The sequence below is a fragment of the Cyprinodon variegatus genome, unplaced genomic scaffold (genome assembly GCF_000732505.1).
Source record: "Cyprinodon variegatus isolate N-32 unplaced genomic scaffold, C_variegatus-1.0 Scaffold48, whole genome shotgun sequence".
Classification (NCBI taxonomy): domain Eukaryota; kingdom Metazoa; phylum Chordata; class Actinopteri; order Cyprinodontiformes; family Cyprinodontidae; genus Cyprinodon; species Cyprinodon variegatus.
The window spans coordinates 783,435-803,355 of record NW_015150501.1 but is presented as its reverse complement, the minus strand read 5'-3'; the positions used below and the strand labels follow the sequence as shown (position 1 = coordinate 803,355).

General features: G+C 36.2%; 2 protein-coding genes and 1 pseudogene across 3 annotated transcripts in view; 2 read left to right on the top strand and 1 right to left on the bottom strand.

The window, feature by feature from the left end:
• cd27 (CD27 molecule) overlaps positions 1-3,066 on the top strand; it is a 10,079-nt gene extending 7,013 nt beyond the window's left edge. For both annotated transcript variants that reach the window (XM_015370719.1, XM_015370718.1), the window contains one exon: positions 2,368-3,066. In XM_015370719.1, the coding sequence (XP_015226205.1) occupies positions 2,368-2,486 (119 nt within the window). In that variant the 3' untranslated portion in view covers positions 2,487-3,066. The remainder of the gene's footprint in view (positions 1-2,367) is intronic.
• Positions 3,067-3,068: 2 nt separating this feature from the next.
• On the bottom strand, positions 3,069-13,867 carry LOC107082178 (tumor necrosis factor receptor superfamily member 5-like). Its single transcript, XM_015370717.1, has 11 exons — positions 13,793-13,867; positions 11,434-11,500; positions 11,242-11,296; positions 10,882-10,992; positions 10,621-10,752; positions 7,935-7,992; positions 7,757-7,800; positions 5,218-5,328; positions 4,992-5,014; positions 3,685-3,787; positions 3,069-3,587 (listed from the first exon to the last, which is right to left on the bottom strand). The coding sequence occupies exons 2-11, from the start codon at positions 11,497-11,499 to the stop codon at positions 3,331-3,333; spliced, it is 960 nt and encodes a 319-aa protein (XP_015226203.1). The 5' UTR covers position 11,500; positions 13,793-13,867; the 3' UTR covers positions 3,069-3,330.
• A 1,328-nt stretch (positions 13,868-15,195) lies between these two features.
• Positions 15,196-17,653, top strand: LOC107082185 (annotated as a pseudogene).
• Positions 17,654-19,921: the final 2,268 nt, after the last annotated feature.

Below are 19,921 nucleotides of genomic sequence, written 5' to 3'. Positions count from 1 at the left end.
ATATTTATATATATAGATATATACATCTATAGATATACCGGTATGTATATATATGACATAACAGCTGATATTTCTTATTTAACAGGCTTATTGCACAGGGTATTAAATATGTATTTAGATTAAAAAATATTTATTTATCTATTTATTTCAACTCCTCCTTGAAGTATGTGAAATGAAAATACATTTTGATCCCCATCCAATATAGTGTTCAGTTGTTGTTTTTTCTGTTTAAACCATATTTATAAAACAAATACTTATAGATTTCTTATCAATCAACTTATAAAATTTAAGTGTAAACAAAGCACGATTCAATTGCAGCTATTTCCAAGAAATTATAGATGTACCATTCACCACTTCATTTAAAAAGAAAAAATCCACTTAGAAACAAAATCAAAGTTGAGGGTTTTCTAAAATTTTCATGTTGAATTCAATGAAAACTCCTTTCCTTTTAAGTCCATTTACACAAGGATAACAGTTGTGCCTCCAAAAGTTTGTGTGGCCATATGGGAGTGTCTCTAAACCAGGCATGTCCAAAGCCAGCCCTTTAGGGCAGCTGATTCTGATGATTGCAGTTAAGCAAAAGCCTGTTCATCAGCTATCATTGAGAATCAACTAGGCTGAACCAGGCAAACCCTTAAAAGTTTCAGGATACCGGCCATCAAGGGCCCACTTTGGACACGCCTGCCCTAGAGTTTGCACAACTTATGCTTAAGAATTAAGGAGTCCTCTTATATTAAAACATAATTGTATGTTATTTGCAGGTCTGAATACCTTTGTTACAAGAATATTAGATACTGTTATTTTAATATCCTTAGGGACAACCCTTGGTTTTCCATAGGGACAAATTGTGTGGTATCGTAAAAATTTACTGAAATGTATAGTCATTATGTCACCAAAGGTATAGCTTTATCAATTACTTCTAATGCCTTATGCAAAACTGTGACAACTGTTTTTGTTTGTACTAAAAAAGATTCATTCACCTTAGCAATTTGGATGCTTAAGTTGAAAATGAAACAAAATTTTTGATTAATTTGGCCAACAAAAATCTGATCACTTTCTCGTTAATAAACCATTAAAACCAAAGGATGGCGAAAATCAATAAAAATTTGAAAAAATAAATAAGAAGGTGATGTAACAGTCAACTAAAATACCTGCACCTGACACAGGAGAAAGCTGTGCATTCCACACCCTTGATGCTAACACACTTGTGCTATTCGAAAAAGTATCAAGGTGACACACATACTTCAAAAGATGTGACAGGCTTTGATATTCTCCAAAAACCCCTTTGTTTCCTCACATTTGAATGCAATTTCAATGAGTAAGCATATGTTGCAATACAAGCAATAGCCTAACAGCAGTTAGGATAGATCTGATTCTGATACAACTTCAGTCTTCAAAAAAAACAAAAAACAAAGGTTTAATCCTGCTTAAAAATACTTTGTTTTGATCACTTGTCAATAATTTGGGTCTAGACATATTTTACTGTTCCAGTTAAAAACAAAACAAAAAAAACAACAACAAAAAACTCCTTGAAAATATGTCCTCCTTCTTCAAAAACATTTTGAAATAACTAAAAATAAGTCCCGATTACTCTCTTTAGACGCAACTGTTTGTTGCAGTTTGGACCTGTTTAGTAGATGAACCAAACTAAAAAGAAATAGATGTAAACAAAAACTGAATGGTTTAGAAAATGACCAAAAAGATTGTACATCATGAATTGCCAGAAGAATCCAGCCTCTGTTAGGCCTTCTGGACAGAATCTATATCAGGACCTCTTGAGTGTACTATGTTTGTAGGAACAGGAATTGGTCCACATTTGACACAGTGTTGCTGAGGATTCAGTGGATTTAGCTTTAAATGATTCTCACTAGAGTAGTAAACCAGAAGCTGGTCGACCTTCTATTCAGATTGGTTGTTGTCTCGGTTCAGATCAATGACCAATGACAGTGGTACATCGACAAACTTCATAAGTTTTAGATATGGTCAACTAAGGTGCAGTAGTTGGGGTACACAGATAAGAGAGGTTAAGGAAGAACACACCTATGGCAGGGTCCAGTGTTAGTGGTACTTTGTTCTCACACTGTTCCAGAGATCTAAAAAAGCTGTTTGTATGTAAGGTGGTCAGCACAGGTTCTCGTGCAGGTGGCTTCTGGAGTGAACCAATGCATTAGAATAGGCAGTTCCCAAGCAGAGAGAAACAGCTGGGATTTGAACAAAGGAACCTCTCACAGTGTTACAAACTGCGGCACTGTGCAGCCCTATGCTGAGTCTTTGCATTCAGATATTTTAACATGTTGGAGTCTTTAACATGTTTGCCAAATACTGTAAACCTAATCAACAATGTTTTTGCCTTTTTTTGCTTTTCAGGTTATTTTTTTGTTGAAAAACCAGTCCTTCCATGCACAGTGGACGAAGATGTGTCAAAACCAGTCCAGGAGGTTTGTGGAAAATGCGACAACTGCATCGATATCTGTATAAAAGAATAGATGCTGATCGCTGATGAACGACAATATTCTCTGACTCAAGAAAGAAACAACATCTCCCTTATTTCTCCGGATCTTGTTGATGAATGCAGAGAAACATAACTCAAGTTGTTATAATGCAGAGGAACCACAGTGGATGAATGGTTTAGAAACTACTGTCTGTTACTGAGAGGAAACATCACAAGATATCTGCATCCTGAATACTCATAAACTAACCATATAAAAACTACACTGGGAAGATTTATTCTACCTAAACACACAGAGTGGGACACTATGACAGTCCTGCATGGGCTATTTGGTCTTTTGCCAAATGGGTATGTACTATGGTACACTGGACTATATAGGAGGAGCACACATGAGACTATATTTAAGTAAAATTTATGAGATTATCTTTTAGAGATGATTGTGATAGATGGGCCCAAACATGTTTCTAAGTAAATATGTTTCCTTATGAATTATCTCCTGTATATATGTATATAGACTGACATTCTGATTTGTTTTTAGATCATAAATATTAAATAGGGAATACCTTGAAAAGTTAAATACATTCTTTTATTTTTTCTTTATTCAAAATAAAATGTATTTTTACTTTTAAAAGCATACCTCACATAATATGTACAACATTTACAAGATTTCTTAAATAATAAATGGCTGACATGAGACCATTTCTGCTTTTCATCAAAGTAAGGGCAGGATGTGGATCCAGATGAAAAACACAATTGTAAAACAAACTCACAGTTTGGCAAAAGATGCATCTTGTTGTTTGCCTAAAATTGTATTTTCAATGTTTTATAATCCTTCTTCAAAGAAGTCCAGGGTTAAGGTTTGTCCACCACAATTTCTTGGATTACAGCACCTCCTCCTTTGACATATGGTAGTCTTTGCCCTGCTCCTGGGAGGGGAAGAAAATGTCCTCCGTCTCGCCTCTCCCCTCTTCTTCGGAGAGGTGAACACTTGGAGAAGGCATGGGATGAAACACGGGACAGTCTCTCTCGTCTTCTTCTGCGATGCTGGCCGTCTCAGCTCTCTTCCTGCCCGGAGCCGTCGACCCGTTCAAACCCGTAAGAAAGCTGAAGATAACTGTACTCGGGTTGTGGACATGTACTGGGTCAGCAGATAAGGAAAAAACAAAACAAAAAAAGGGATTATTTTCATTATCTGAATGCAGCTTAAGGCAAAGGTTTATTTCACTCAGTAGTACCCAGATTTGCAGCTGAAAGAGGCGTTGTCTGCTGCTTCGCACTAAAGTTTCTTGGGATATGATGCGACGACTCCTTTGCCTTGTGGGTGGCATTTACACCTTCCTAAAAACGAATCACAACATTATTTTCTAGAAACACCAAGGAATATCATGCAATAATCTTTAGAATAATAAAAAAAAAAGGAACATTCAACTCCCGTTACAGTTCTGGGGTATTTATAGTAAGGACTACATGAATAAGATCTGGTCCAAGGTTTTAAAATTATTCAAATAAAGTATTAGGAGACAAAACAGAATATAAGTTATTCTAAAAACAAAGATTAACCCTCCATGAAAAACACACCAAAGTCTCCTACATTCACCACAATTCACTACTATTACCTCCACTGCTAAAGCTGAAAAGGCTCTTACTTTGATTGAACTCACAATGTTATCTTAGACGTTTGTATCTTAACTCCTTCAACTTTACTAAGGTGCAAATTTATTCTAAAATAAAAACAATATATATAGAAGAAAAGAAGCAGCCAGAAGTTGCTAGTCACAACACCATTACATGATCATAAGTAAGTGTGACCACCTCAATAAAACCAGGAGTTATTGCTTATCTAGGGGATACACATTTGCACACAATACAAGGAAGGAAGGGCTACAGCATCAGCCTTGGAGGGGTGGGGGGGGGGTATGCACATATTTCCAAACTATTTGAAATACATCATGCTGTAATACTTACAAGAGGAAAACTCAAGTTTACAGTAACTGAGGGCAAAAAGAGACTAATGCAAGCATAATATGAACCTTTTAAAATTGTAATATTATTTCATTTGAAACAGGTAGTCTTATTTCCATGATTGTAGGCTCCAGAATATTACCCCATGGGTGAAAGAGTGTTAAGCATCAGAACACTAAAGACAATAAAACTCAGATTTTGCCAACTTTATTTAGCAGATTAATTGTATGGGTTAATATCAGCACAATCAAATAAAAATACAGAACAACTCAATCCACAGGACCAGACCACCTTTCAGTCATTAGATAACCATGAACTCAGGAATCAAATGTGAGGCAACCTCTCATGTCACAAAGTCATAAAGCAGCGTTCATGTTATTTCTAAAAATGGTGGTTCTAAATGGTACAGGATCGTGTGGCCCCTTTTTAACAAGTCATGATGATGTTGGTTCTTCTCTGGCCTTTCACACGAGTTAGGTTATAATTTTAGAACCTTGTTATGACCAGATCATTACAACAGAATTTAAAGAATGTTTTTACCATGACTATGTAGAGACAGCAGAAACCTTAACTTACATACCTCATTACACATCTTTGCAATAACTGAAAAACAGAAATGATGAGTAACATAAAATTAGTTTCAGACCTTTGCGTCAGCATGTTCATCATTCATGTAGCAAAAAGCTCAAGATAAATCCTTATTCACACTCATCTCCGCACTGCTCAGTTTAAACGTGTTTGTTGATTCAATCATAAAGTTCAGCTGAGGCCGCGGAAACTGTCCTGAATGTAAATGAGCACCTTACTTTGTCTGAAACATGTTTCCTCTCGGGGCTGATTGATGCAGAACAGGATCATAAGAACCAAGCATACTATGAAGACCACCGAGACCAAAATGGCTGCCAGCTCAGCTTTTACTGCAACAGGAAATTAAAAACGTCACAAAGATCTAAATAGTACAAAAGCAATGTTTTCAGAAACAACAGGTGGATAAAAACATACAAGTGAAATAAAGAAAAATAATATATGGGGCCTGAATGTTTTGAATATAGAAAAAAAGAAATCTAACAAAAATGAAAAATAAAACCTTGAATATTAATTAAGGATAAATTGGTGTTAAATGTTTTCGAAAACAATTTTAATCTTGATTGATTTACAAAAAGGTTTCAATATTCATATTGCTTGTCTCTAATATTTTGTATTTTCTGTGATTTATTTAAAACCTTTACAGTAATATGGAGTTTCATGAGTTAACTAAGTATTTTTGTCAACTTTCCCTTTGTCAATCTGATCAAAATCAAATAAGAAGCTCACTTAATTATAAATAGGAAAGAAAGATGATATTTCTGCCTAATGAAACCTAAAACGAAGCTTATAAATAATCACTGTAGGGTAACAAAGAGGGAGGAAAGTGGTGTGGTAGTGAGCAGACACTTTGGTTACTTTGGCGCCATCTACAGCGTTAAAGTTGGTGTGTCAAAAGACCCAAATATCAAGCAAAAATAGTTGTTTCTCAATATGTTGCCAATTGACATATTTTTACCCAAACAATTTAATGACCTTTACCTTATTTGTCAACTATTATAATATTAAAATAAATTAAATATTTTGGGGGTTTATCCGTTTTTGTCAAACCACATTATTAAAGTATGTATACGTTTTTCCTCTGCTTTATTTATTTTCTTAGGGATAATTTAGAGCTCCTTTGGCCATTCTCTGAAAAGCATTTTTCCTTAAAAATGCTATTAATTTTAGCTCATATATTTTGATTTGATTGTAGCAAATGTAGGTAGTACTGTAACTAGTTTCATTTACTCAGATCAGTTCAGTTAATTATTATGATATTTGGGCAAACATAAATACATCTATTGCATCAATGCACAAAACCAAGAGAAAACATATAGCTGAATAGGAGTGGGCAGAAGTAAATAACTTTTCATAGAACTTCATATAACTCTGTCCTCAAACTTAAATTTACTTTAGTTACCTTGTGGAAAGAAATTAAGTACTTTTCAGAGTATTGTGGCTGCAACGTACTTTTTACTTCTACTTAAGTAAATTTATGATGAAGTATTACGACTCTTACTTAATTAAACTTTCTAGCTACTCTTCCCACTGTGACAAACTTCAATGAATAAACAACAAGCTTGTTCTAAACTATAATATAGCAGACAGAGAGAAGTAAAAGTTTTATCCAAATTAATTTTCTTTTTTCTACACAAGGTTACTTCTATTTGTTGATCCCGCTATTGTAAAAAGTCCTGATATTAAAACATTAACTACTCTACGTACTGATTTCTTCAAGTTTATTGAAAGCATTTGATTTGGAAAAGTGATTTATTAAATAATTTTACCCTTACCATTTTTTTCCTTTCAGCCTTTTAATTTGCACAATACATTTTGTTTGTCTGATAATGGATTCAGGAAATGAGTAGAAATTCTTATAAATACCTGTTTACTCGTATTGATGTAATTTCTTGGATAACTGCTTTTTAGTTTCTACTTGAGTTAAGATATACAGAATTAGAGCTACTGTTAGTCAAATACAATATTTGGGCCCTTTATCCACCTCTGGAGAGAACCAAACTATTTTTTCTAAAACCAGGTCTTTTATTATGTAAAAAAACTGTATAAAGAGTCATTAAAAAAATTAATGAAAACCCAGTCAAATCTGTAATTTTGGCATTGAAGTAAGGATTGGTTTGTTTTAATGCACTGAAGTGGCGGCCTAGTGGTTAAGGCGTAGAGCTTGGAATCCTAAAGTTCTGAGTTCGAGGCCCACTGCCAGCGACTGCCAGTCTGGCTCTCTGAGCAAGACCCTTAACCCCATACTGCTCCCTGGGTGCTGCAGCTGCATTAAGCTCTTCATAAATTGTTCTTCAGCTAATCTCAAGACTGGATGAGAAGAGGGACCATTCTTTCACTGATGTTTATAGCAGTAGTCTGCATGCCCATGGTCTTGATTTTTGTATATCTGTGGCAATGAAAGTGATTGAAATACTTAAAATAATTCCTGTTTGAAACTGGAAGCCTCATGCCCACAAAAAAAAAAAAAAAAGAAGTAAGGATTTCAACTAACTTGTGTTTCCAAGTTTCCAAGTCCAGTGGATTGTTTTTAATTTTCTTTTTTTTTGGAATGACTATGACCTGGATGATTGAAAACCTTCACCAGCATACTTTAGTAATTCCTTAGTTTGGCTAAAGGAGTGCAACTCTTACTTTGGAGGCAGTTTTTGGCTACTTTACTCATCTCTGCAAAGTGGAATTATAATTTAAGAAGACATTGCATTTCTTATTCTTTTTTTTTTTTGTTAAAGCCTATAAAACATTTTGAATAACTCTCACCTGGTTTGGGATCAGAGGTAGTTGGGGAAGCTGAAGGTCCACACCTGTGAGGGATAAAAAGGAAAATATGCAACTTTATGTCTTAGAGAAGTATTTATCATCTTCGTAATTATTAAAACTCAGTACCTCTAGTTGCATTTCTCAACTTAGTCTGTTCCAGGGGAAAAAAACAACTTACCATGGGGCGCTACAAGGTTTAGTCTGAGCTGAGGAAGTCTGTAACCCATCGGCTGAGGCTGCAAAACAGAAACATCACACATTTGTTTCATCTTTCACCTAAATGAAAACATAAATAGATTGCTTTTCTTTTTCACACTTTCTTAAAGGAAATTAAGGTGTCTATTTCATTACAGGTACAGTGAAAGTTTAAGATACAAGACTCCTTTTTCACTTTTATGTGTTTCACTCTTCATGTATTTTGTTATACAGTACATGATCACAACAGCCCCTCATTTCCTCTTACTGTGTCACTGTCTGCAAAACACAACATACTGTAGACAAAAAGTCCCTCACATACTCATACCCACACAAATTGAAGTTTTTTTTTTTAAATCTAATCCATAAACAATGTTTTAGCCACTTGGGGGCAGTGGACACTAAAATAAATTCATGTAACTTTGTACAGCAGCACTTCACTCACTGCCCACACACTGGTGCTCTGAGATGGATGAGGCAAGCTAGTCCAATCTGTTCAACACAAACAATTATCCCTTAAAGGCCAAACAAAGCAAGAGATGCAAAAATGATGCACAAATAAGCTGCTCTGTATAAAAAAAAAAGACTTTTTGGTCCTTCACATATTACCTCTGTTTCTATGTCAAATTTACAGCAGATGGCCATGTACAGTGAGGAAAATAAGTTTTTTAACCCCCTGCTATTTTGTGAGTTCTCCCACTTAAAAATTATGCAGGGGTCTGAAATTGCCATCGTAGGTGCATGTCCACTGTGAGAGACATAATCTAAAAAAAAAATCCAGGAATAACAATGTATACTTTTTTTACAATTTATTTGTATGATACAACTGAAAATACGTGTATGAAAACCCGTCTATCAGCTAGAATTCTGACCCTCAAAGACCCGTCGGTCTGCCTTCAAAATCGGGACCTGAACTCCATTTATTATCCTAAATTAGATGCACCTGTTTGAGGTTGTTAGCTGCATAAAGTCACCTGTCAACTCCATACAATCAGTAAGAATCCAACTACTAACATGGCCAAGACCAAATTGCTGTCCAAAGACACTAGAGACAAAATTGTGCACCTCTACAACACTGGAAACGGCTACTGGGAAATTGCCAAACAGCTTGGTGAAAAAAGGTCCACTGTCAGAGCAATCGTTATTAGAATCAATCAGAAGCTAAACATGACTGTCAATCTTCCTCGGACTGGGGCTCCATACAACATCTCACCTTGTGGGGTCTCAATGTTTCTAAGAAAGGTGAGAAATCATCCCAGAACTACATGAGAAGAGCTGGTGAAGGACCTGAAAACAGCTGGGACCACTGTTTTCATGGTTACTGTAGGTAATGTACTACTGTAAGACATTCAGACTTCGTGTGTGAGTGTGTGTGTGAATGGGTGAATGACTGAACACACCACAGCACACACACACACACACACACACACACACACACACACACACACACACACACACACACACACACACACACACACACACACTCTAAACAAAACTATGTTTTCCTCTCAAACACACTATGACATGCACACATCACAGTAGAAACGGTCACAGGAAAACATAGCTTTATTTAGAGTGTGTGTGTGTACTTAGGTGTGTGCATGGTTTTATGTGTGTACGTGAGAGGTCAATTTTAGTTTTGTGATTGTGTGTGACTGTTTCTACTGTGATGTGTGCATGTCATAGTAGGGTGTTTGAGAGGAAAACATAGTTTTGTTGAGAGTGTGTGTGTCTACTGAGGTGTGTACATGGTTTTATTGGTGTACGTGAGAGGAAAAATTGTTTTTTGTTCTAAACGGCCCCCCATAGATTCCAGCTTTCTCTCACAGTCTAAAAACATGACTGTAAGGTTAACTGGCTTTTCTAGATTCTCCTTGTGTGTCCATAGTTGTATGTCTCTACCCTTTTCTGTGTAAAATGTACTAGCATAACAAAAATACAGGTTTTGTTAATAAGAGAAATTAGGAGGTACAATTTGTAGTAATTGAGTTTGTTTGTTTTAATCAACTTTCCTTAGTAACTACAATCAACATAAGTTAAATTCCATTCCATTTTTTACTCAAGATTATACATTTATTGACTTGAAGAGAAAATTACAATGTTTTTTTAGTTTGATCCTAACATTGTAGATTCTTTTATTTCTCCAAACTTAGAAACATAGAGCTACTGTACCTCCTTCTCAGAGTCTCACTTTAAATAATCCATGCAATTCTTTACAATTTTTAATTTCAAACAAATTTTAGAAGAAGCCTTCAACGTTTAATCAACATGTTGCCTCTTCCAATAGGACTTTTTTCATTCTTTTAATCAAAAACCTAAGTCCTTTAGAGAGATGGTTGCTACTGGTGTTATGGTGATTATTAATAAAATGTAAATTTCATTGAAACCTAAACAATTTGTTTTAGAGTGAAGTGGATTTGGCAGGACTCTCTATAGAAATAAGCTGTTACCTTAGCCTCGCTAGCTTTACTCTCTGGTCTGGATATGTTTTGTGACTCCAAACTGAGGATTTGCAGACACTCCTATTAACCAATCAGAATCCAGCAAAGTGAGAACAGAGAGCTTTGTTCCATAACTTGGAGCAGAATTAGTGCCCCCAATTTGTGCATATGTTGTTCTATGGTAAATCTGTCTTCTTTAAATTAAAGTAGGATTTTATCTGGATTTACCTGTTGTGTCCACCTCTTTTTCACATTTCTTGCAGTAATGCTCTTCTTTTCCAATGCATCTGTAACCAGTCTCACAAGCACAGATCAAGGGGGTTTTACTTGTGCAGTTCTGAACCACTTTCATATGATTCTCTAAAGGATCCAAAAAGAGAGGTGAGGGCTGAGTTAATCACTGTAGACCACTTCTGTTTTTAAAATAGACTGGTATGTCTGCATCATGCATGGAGCTATTCAAAGTAGGACTGGTGCAAATGTCTTTACCTGGACTGCAGTCTCTAAAGCATCTGTGGCAGTTATGCTCGCGATTCCAAACATCGGTGTACCTTCCAGGAGGACAGGGTGTGCACTCGGTACAAGACTTCTGAAACTCACCTGAAAGAACAGGAAGAAACAAATACGAACAACCGGATGGAAGCAAGTGTCATGAGTGTCTGCAGACCCAGAGTGCATATAAATCAAGGATGTGGTCATAAAGTGTATATGTCAAAGTGCAATATGCATAGACTGAATGAACGACTATATATGTAATCAACAGACATGTTTAGTGTGTGATAAGGTGTGTTAAAAAAAAACACAAAAACAACATATGATAAAAGAAATCAATACAAAAAATTGTTTTACCTGCAGGGCATTCATTACACTTTCTTTCTCCCTCCTTGTAGCTCCTGATTGTCTGCTGACATTTACATTTAAATACAATTAAACCACAATAGCTTCATCAACTCATATCAACACATCTGACCTAAATTTTAGGTATGAAAAATAGTTTTTTCAGTCATAGGTAAAGAGGATGAGGATGTATATTTTTTTTACCGTGGGAAAGCTGAACACCAACTGCACAGATAATATCACAGCTAGGAAGTATTGCACAGCCCCCATCCTGTAGGTGTAAAGTGACATGTTACTCAAGTGATCAGCAGCACCTAGAGTAAAAAGTTGTATCTGGCGTGATTGATCGATTAGCAGACAGACTTAACCAGAGGTTTAAAACAAGAAAATACACGTTTTCCTTTTTATTTAGGTTAAAGGTAGCATTTGTTTTACTTAAACATATAAAAAATGTTGTTTTGTTGATATGCATTAGGCTAGAGGCACATGTACAATTGATGGTAGTAAGCAGGTATTTGCAACCAAAAAAAAAGAAGAAACAGAGCTCTGGATTGGATTTTATGTGGATATTTGAACAACTAAATTGATCTATTGGATAGTTGTTTTGTGTCCCTTTTGATAAAGCTTATCAAAGCTTATCAAGTTATAGTGGCTCAGGTTATCCTGGGCTATCTCTATAGTTATGTTTCTATAGAACTTTCATTATTTGGCTTCATTCTATCTCTATTGTCCCATTCTACAGTATCTGTTAGTTCAGTCTCTACAGTTTTGCTCTCTACTTTTTCTCATCATAGCAGCTCCATCTGGTGTGTTCCTGTTTGGCTGTTTTACCATCCTGGAGAGAAATATCAGCTGTACTGCTGAAATCAACACCTTTGTTTATAGATGTTGGAGCTTGGCCTGTTTTTCAGTGTAGTCCTGTTTCTCTTACTATGACCAACTGTATGTGCTTTCTTTCATCATCTGAGATGGGAGCTGGCTTGGATCTTGTTTGCATGGCTATATCTTTCCTGGACGGGGTCGCGTGTGGAGCTGTGTATCTTTGCTTCGTTCTGTATATTTGCTTTTGTCTCCTTGATCCCCAGTCACCCTCAGCAGATGGCCACTATCACTGAGCCTGGTTCTGCTGAAGGTTTCTTGTTCCTGTTAAAATGAAGTTTTCCTCTCTACTGTCACTACTTGCAGGCTTGGTGTGAGGGATTGCTGTAAAATCAATCAGTAACTGCAATCAACAAGATTTCCTTAGAGCTTGAACCAATCTGACTGTATGATCTGGTTGAATTGTCTCTGTAATGTGCCATGAGATGACGTGTGTTTTGATTTGTCACTATATGAATAAACTTAATTGATCTGAATTTTGTGTAGACATTTATTTTTGACCTGGTGAGGAAAGTGTAAGGAATTTGTTCCCCCCTAAATAGACCATACTGTTTGGAACTACTGCTCATTATAGAGACCAGAGTCTAATTCCTAGATTAGGAGTTAGGTTTAAAACTGAGGTGTGAATTGGGTTTGGGTTAGGCTGGTGCCCGGTAAAATCTGAGGAGTTACTTTTGTTCCATTATTGTTGCAAGCAAAGAAGACATTCTGTACATAGAAATGGAAAAAGTCATATTTTGTAAATTGATATTTAACAATCCAAAAGTGAAACTTTTAGAAATGTGTTGTTTAAAAATAGGTTTTGAGGGTAACTTTGCTGTTTTTCCAGATTTTATTTGTTCAAATTATTTCATTTGTTACTCTTTACTTCTAGGACAGGCTTTCCTCTAGAATGAGGAGCAAAGACACATTTCTGGTAGTCTGCATTGATGTTACATTTTTATTAGTCTAGAGGGAGAGTTTGTTTTGGACTTATGTGATCTTTAAAATGCCATTTAAAAAAAGCATAATTTTTAAATCTCAATAAAAAAAAAAAAAACACATTTGAAAAATATAATTTGAGAGGAAGTATGAAAAAGTATGAAAAATATTGATACATTGTACTTTTTAAACTCACATTTGAGAAAAGGGCAAAGTTATTATCAAAACCTTTTCTGTCTTTCATTCCTGGATTGCATTTTTTACAAATTTCCATTTACAAAATCGCTTAATTGCTTGCAACAATAATGGAACAAAATTGACTCCATACAAACCAAGTTAGAACATCCGCTGTCAGTTACCAAGTGTAAAATTAATAACAGGCTATGACAACAACCTGTCAAAACCTGAAAGAAAACTAAGCAAAGTTTTGGTCGCATGAATGCTGTTTTCTGCAACACAAAGGTCCGACACACAAATTAAAACCACATCAAACTACAATATGCATTTTTTTTTTCTTAACTGCGAACAGTCAGTACAGTAAACCCGGAACGTGATATTCAGTACATCTGTCGGACTTTTTAAGAAAATTACAAGGTGGTAAATGCAACTTTTGAGTCCCATTTTTTTCGCTCTCGCCTGATCTCAGCCTAATTAACAGTAGCCTACTCAAGGAAATATTTGCGCTAATTTGCTCTACTTTTCAATACATTATAACACCCGTTTTTTTATTTATTAGAAACAAGAAAAAGTTATTTGACTTTACCTCCTTTTGTCGCAGTCTTTTCTTGGTTCTGTTTCTTTTGTGTTGTCAAACTTCCTCGAGATGAAACTGCCTCTCCTTCTGTCACATCATTTGTGTCATTATTTCCTTACCTGTCTGTCTTCCAGCCCCCTGCGGTGCGCAGTGTTTCAGTTTTCACCCAACAACCAACCGTCTAACATTTATTCATCTTAAGTTTCCGTTTAAACTGTAAAATGTGACTAAAGCCCGACTGCATAACAACATGATGAAGGAGCATATCTTTATTCTGGGTTTCCTTTCTGATTTGACTGTGTTCTATGAAAATATTGTTTTGGTTTTTTTGAATCATGTGATGGTGAAGAGGATTAGGGCCACTGAAAAAAAAAAAGTTCTGCTTTTTACATTTTACTTCAGTTTAATATGGGAAAAAAGTCTTCTCAGACATGATAAACTGAAATAAATCAGTTAACTTTTTTTTCAGTTGCCCTAATCCTCTTCCATATGAATCTGTGCTTTATTAAATGTAAAAGCAACTGAAATGGCCAGCCCCTCAAACTTTAAAAAAAAAAAGACAAAAACACATTTTTTTGCATAATTTGCAGATAGAAGTAATTACATTTTCACTGCAAAAGAAATGAGTGATATTTAACAAAAAATATTACTTGAATTGTGTTTTTTTTTTTTTTTTTTCTCTAAATGATCAAAATCTCAGAATAAGAGGATGTCTATTTAAAATTATGTGCTTTTCACTTTTGGACTAAGAGTCTAACAGGGCGATTTTTCTATTGAAAGAGAAAACAGCTCTTCAGATGTATGAAAATTATAAAATTCGACTCTTTTATCAGTTACATGTTGAAGTCACTATTTGGCTATAATTGTCAGACTTAAGTTACATCTTGAGTCATCTAAAGACACTCATTTTAACTCATTTTAGTAATCAGAATGACTGAAACCTGACATGATTCAGAGACTTATGAAAACACTTTGTCCATGCCAACATGGAAATTGTGCTAACTAGGAAAGAAAGTGCTTAACCCCCCCATATCCTGTGCTGCTGCCCACATAGTCAACCAAAATGCCTTCTTCTCTTATAGTCACACAAGTGCAGATTGTTTGACCACAATGATAAAGAGGTATATATATGTGGACAAAACCCAGCTCAAGAGCAATAACAACAAACGGGGCACAAAACACCAAAATGGAGAAACAGTATTTTGCTCTCTGATGGATATTTAATTTACAAAACAAAAATGTAATCTGTATTTTGTCCGCATAACTGTAAAGTGTGCTGAGGGTGTGTGTTACAGCTTTAATTAGTAATGCAGAATGAAGCAAAAAAAGGCAATGTTTTGCACAGTATGCACTAAAAGAAATCCATGTGGTGGCAGAGCGGCTGCTCTAGCAAAGTCAGAGGTTTATGGATGATGGCGGTGGCCAACCTGAACCCAGAAGCCTCTGGTACAGGGGAAAGAGAGAGGGAGAGAGGGTACAGCAGAAGCCCATTTTATTCCATCCAGGAAAACTTGAAGCCTCGCATGATCCCTGAACACCAAGGTGAGGCTTTCACATAAGAAAATAACATACCAGCTCCATTACATGTTGTTGCTAGAATCATGCTTCGAGGTATCATGCCTTGCACAAAACAAAGTCTCAGTTCTTCACAAAAACATTTTAAACTTAGGAACGCTATACTGAACTTTAAACATTATAGTGAGAGAGTTGTATTTCAGAGTGAAAAGATTATTTGACTAGAAACAGATGGTTGTTGATGGAAAGCATGTGGTTGAAGTACAAATTGCTAATTATAATTTACCTAATAATGAGGAAATGCTTGCATGTTTGAGAATGTATGTATGATTCTGTCGATTTATTGCAGATGATGAGTGTAGGTAATGTTCTGTATCTCTTATTTTCAGAATTATGAACATGGTACAAGCAACCAACAAGGTATTTAAAGAAATGGAGAAGGAATCTTAAACACATGTGAACATGGTCTTTACTTTGACCTGTCTCATCTTTTAAAGGGTGTTTTGACCTTTTACAAATGTGCTGTGATCTATTCAGATATGGGAATATTGTGCTTCTGTCATATGACACACAGCTACAGCCAAATTTAAAACAGTATTTTTAAAGAAAGGTTGGGTCGAATACTGTAGGACAGAAATAGATGAGATATTAATTTATCATCAGCCAAATTAATGTTTCCACAAGCTGTATGGAGGAAGAGAGAATCCAGATACTAAGAGACAAGATAAAAATCACAAAAAAGTAAACATATCTAAATACCAGCTGACAAAGGAAGATGCACCATGGTCTTCAACACTTCCAGCTATCAGGACACAATCCTCACTCTACTGAGTGACACCGACACATATGAATCTTTGAAAAGAGAGCCAACCAACGCCTACAAAAAGAAAATCATGGACTACTTCAAGCAACTCTAAAAAGACAACGTAATTAACCATTCAGATTGTTTTAGATAATATCCAGGGGAGGACATTCCATGCTTATATGGACTCCCAAAAATTCACAAGGCAGGAACACCACTCAGACCCATTGTCAGCAGAATTAACTCAGTAACATACAACATTGCTAAACAGCTTACTAATATTTTAGCCCCCTTGGTGGGAAACTTACCACATCACATAGAAAACTCCAAAGACTTTGCAAACAAAGTCAAACATTTAACGATGGTGCCAGGAGAAACCCTGGTGTATTTTGATGTTACTTCTCTTTTCACGTGCATACCTATATCAGAGGCAATGGAAACAGTCGGGAAAAATCTTCAACAAGACAATGACCTAAACAGGACAAATTTCACTCCGGACCAGATCTGCACTCTATTGGACCTTTGTCTTTCCACAACCTATTTCAAGTTCGGGGATCATTTTTACAGACAGAAGCTTGGTTGTGCCATCGGATCTCCCATGTCACCAATTGTATCTTTACATGGAAGAAATGGAAAAGAGAGCTTTGGACACTTTCAGAGGAACACTACCAAGCCACTGGTTTAGATATGAGGATGACACATTCGTTAAAATCCAGCTGAAAGAATTGGAAGCTTTCACAAGACACATCAACTCGGTTGACCACAACATCAAATTCACCAGAGAGGATGCCAAGGACAACAAGGTACCTTTTCTGGACTGTTTGGTGAGCATGGAAGAAGATGGAAACCTCAACATTGAAGTGTATAGGAAATCCACTCACCCAGACCAATGTCTACTTTTTCACTCACATCACCCACTGGAACACACATTTTCAGTCATCAGAACATTACAACACTGGGCTGAGCATGTCCCTACAAAAGCAGAAGGGAAGCACAAAGCAGAAACACATAAAAGAGGCTCTTCAAACTTGTGGATACCCAAACTGGGCGTTTGTCAAATCAGCAAGGAAATTCAAAAGACCTGCTGCAGAACATAACGGTGAGATTAAACGCAAAAAAATCACCATTGCATATGTTGCTGTGGTCTCTGAAGAGGATGAGGATCAAAAACAAAATCCCAGTACATTTCAAACCAAACAAGACCCTTAAACAGAGATTAGTGCATCCTAAGGCACCCCCAGACTCCAAATATGAACGGAGTGATATATGCAGTTCAATGCAGTGAGGAATGCTCTGATCTTTATTTTGTAGAAACCAAACAACCTCTCCACAGACACATGCCCCAACACAGAAGAGCAATCTCCTCAGGACAAGACTCTGCAATACATCAAAACCTTATGGACAAAGGACATTCTTTTGAGGAACAGAATGTTCACATTTTGGACAAAAAAAAAAAAAAAAAGGTGATTTGAGAGGGGCATGAAGGAATCCATTTACCGTATGTTAAGACAGAAAAACCAACCTTAAACGGAGGGGTCGGACTCAAAATTTAGCTTTCAAAAAACCTTCAATGCAGCAACTTAGTTGATCCCTTCTCGCTATTATCACAAACTGGCCAACTGCCAGGCCAACAATTTCCCTTAACAATGCCCCTTTCAGAGACTTAGACAGGTATGAAGCATTGCAGGCTAACAAAAGAAGCCAAACAACCCCCGTTCCAAAGGGGTGGACCCGTTCGTCCGTTTCAATTTGCATGTTTTCTAAACAAAAACAAGTCTTTGATGGGCTGCTGTTTAAAACCTCAAACTCAACACTATTCCTGACATTTTGAATTGAGAAAGCTTCCTGGATGGGAAGCAAAATGTCTTCAAACTTGAAAAACAAAGTCCAGTGGATTGTTTTTAAACTGTTTTGGAATATCTAAATAAGGATTACAACACTAGAAAGTAGTGTGTCATCAGCCTGTGAAGACTTGATAAGCTGGGCAGATAACACGGCACACCCAAAGAGCAAAATACTTTTGGATCATTAGCAGGTTTCTGTAAAATTTGATAACAAGCTACTTAAGAGGTTTATTTCTTCGAATCTGATCAGTTTGAGCAGAGGTGCATATAAAGGCTGCAAGACTGTTCTTTAAGATCCAGGCTCAGATAACATGACTGCAGTACTAAACACATGCAGAGGCACAAAACCTATCAACTTTAACCACATTTACCTCAGCTAATTCTGTCCTTCCTGTAGTTGTTGTCATCGTTATTTCCTGTTCTTGGACTCTGTGAAAATTGGAATATTAAATACCTTAACAAAGATGACACACTGTAACAGTCATCATAGATGCGTGTAAAGTTCTTGACAGAACTAAAGAGTGATTTTAGAAAATTTCAAATATTTGTCAGGGTAAAATGCAATTTAGTTCAACTTTATTTCCTTGTGAAACCTTGAACATGTAGGAGTAAACAGAGGAGGTGACTACTATGAATTGACAAAACCTCAAATATAGCTGTCAAAATATTTTTAGAAAAACTGGGTGAAAGTACAGTTGCCTCTGTTTTAAGACTCTTTTAGAAGAATTAACTAATGCTTAAAACATATTTCTACTCTGCTACAGCTAAAAAGTACCCATCCAAAAAATCAACAGGCAGGGCATAAAGAATAAAAAAATAATAATAATAAAATTCAATACCTGAGGAGACACTAAATCACAGTAAGTCACCAGGTCTTGATCAATTGAATTCAATTCAATTATATCATTCCCAATTCATGTAATCTCAAGGCACTTACAGACCAGATGAAGCTGCTATGATTAGAAAAAGCAGAGAGCTTTAAGTTAGAGGTTGAATTAACAAATACTGCAGAATGGGAGAATAGAGATAGAATGATGAAAAGGGGTCCTTATGTCCTCCAGCAGATTAAGCCTATAGCGGCATAACCATTGAGTTAGCTCAGGATAACCTGAGCCGCTCTAACTATAGGCTTAACAAAAAGCAAAGTTTTAAGCTTTGTCTTAAAAGGGTCTCTGCCTAACGGGCTAAAGTAGTAGTCGGTTCCATAGGAGAGGTGCCTGATAACTAAAAGATCTGCCTCCCATTCTACCTTTAGAAATTCTAGGAACCACTAGTAAACCAGCAGGTTGAGAGCGAAGTGCTCTGTTAGAAACATAAAGAACAATCAGATATCCTTTTAATTTTCATCAGAACTTTGGCTGCAGCATTTTGGATTAGCTGAAGGTTTTTCAACTACAGTTTGTGGACTTCCTGATGGTAAATAATTACAATAGTCCAGCTTTGAAGTAACAAATGCTTGGACTAATTTCTTAGCATCACCCCTTGACAGGATACTTCAAGAGATGAAAGATACTCTAGAAACCTCTCTGTTATGCAATTTAAGTCCTGATCAAAAATAACACAAAGTTTTTTTATTTTATTTTCTTAGATCAAAGTAACTCATTGTGGGTAGATATTTTACTCCAGTAGTGATACTCCATAACAACATTATTTGCATACAATTAAAATATACGGTAGAGTAAAACTACTACTAAAAGTACAGTTTTTGTCCAAGTATAAAGTTAATGTAACCGAGCAAATGCAACTAGTTAGTTAGTTGAAATGAGAGTGAGTCTTGATGGGCCAGATGGATGGGCACAAGGCTGGATCAGTAAAGGGCAGCAAGTTCCTTATCGACTCAGACGACAGCAAGGTGGAGGTGCGGTACTGGTATGGGCTGGTATCATCAAAGATGAGCTTGTGGGACCTTTTTGGGTTGATGATGGAGTCAAGGTCATCTCCCAGATCTACTGCTAATTTCTGGGAGACACCTTCCTC

Bases quoted from the DNA above. Each gene is read 5' to 3' on its own strand.
- LOC107082178 (XM_015370717.1), bottom strand. From the start codon at position 11,499: ATGGGGGCTGTGCAATACTTCCTAGCTGTGATATTATCTGTGCAGTTG. The intron at 10,753-10,881 runs GTAAAGACATTT...TGGATCCTTTAG, and splicing joins CTTTAGAGACTGCAGTCCAG to AGAATCATATGAAAGTGGTT. The intron at 7,993-10,620 runs GTAAATCCAGAT...TCTGTTTTGCAG, and splicing joins AAAAGAGGTGGACACAACAG to CCTCAGCCGATGGGTTACAG.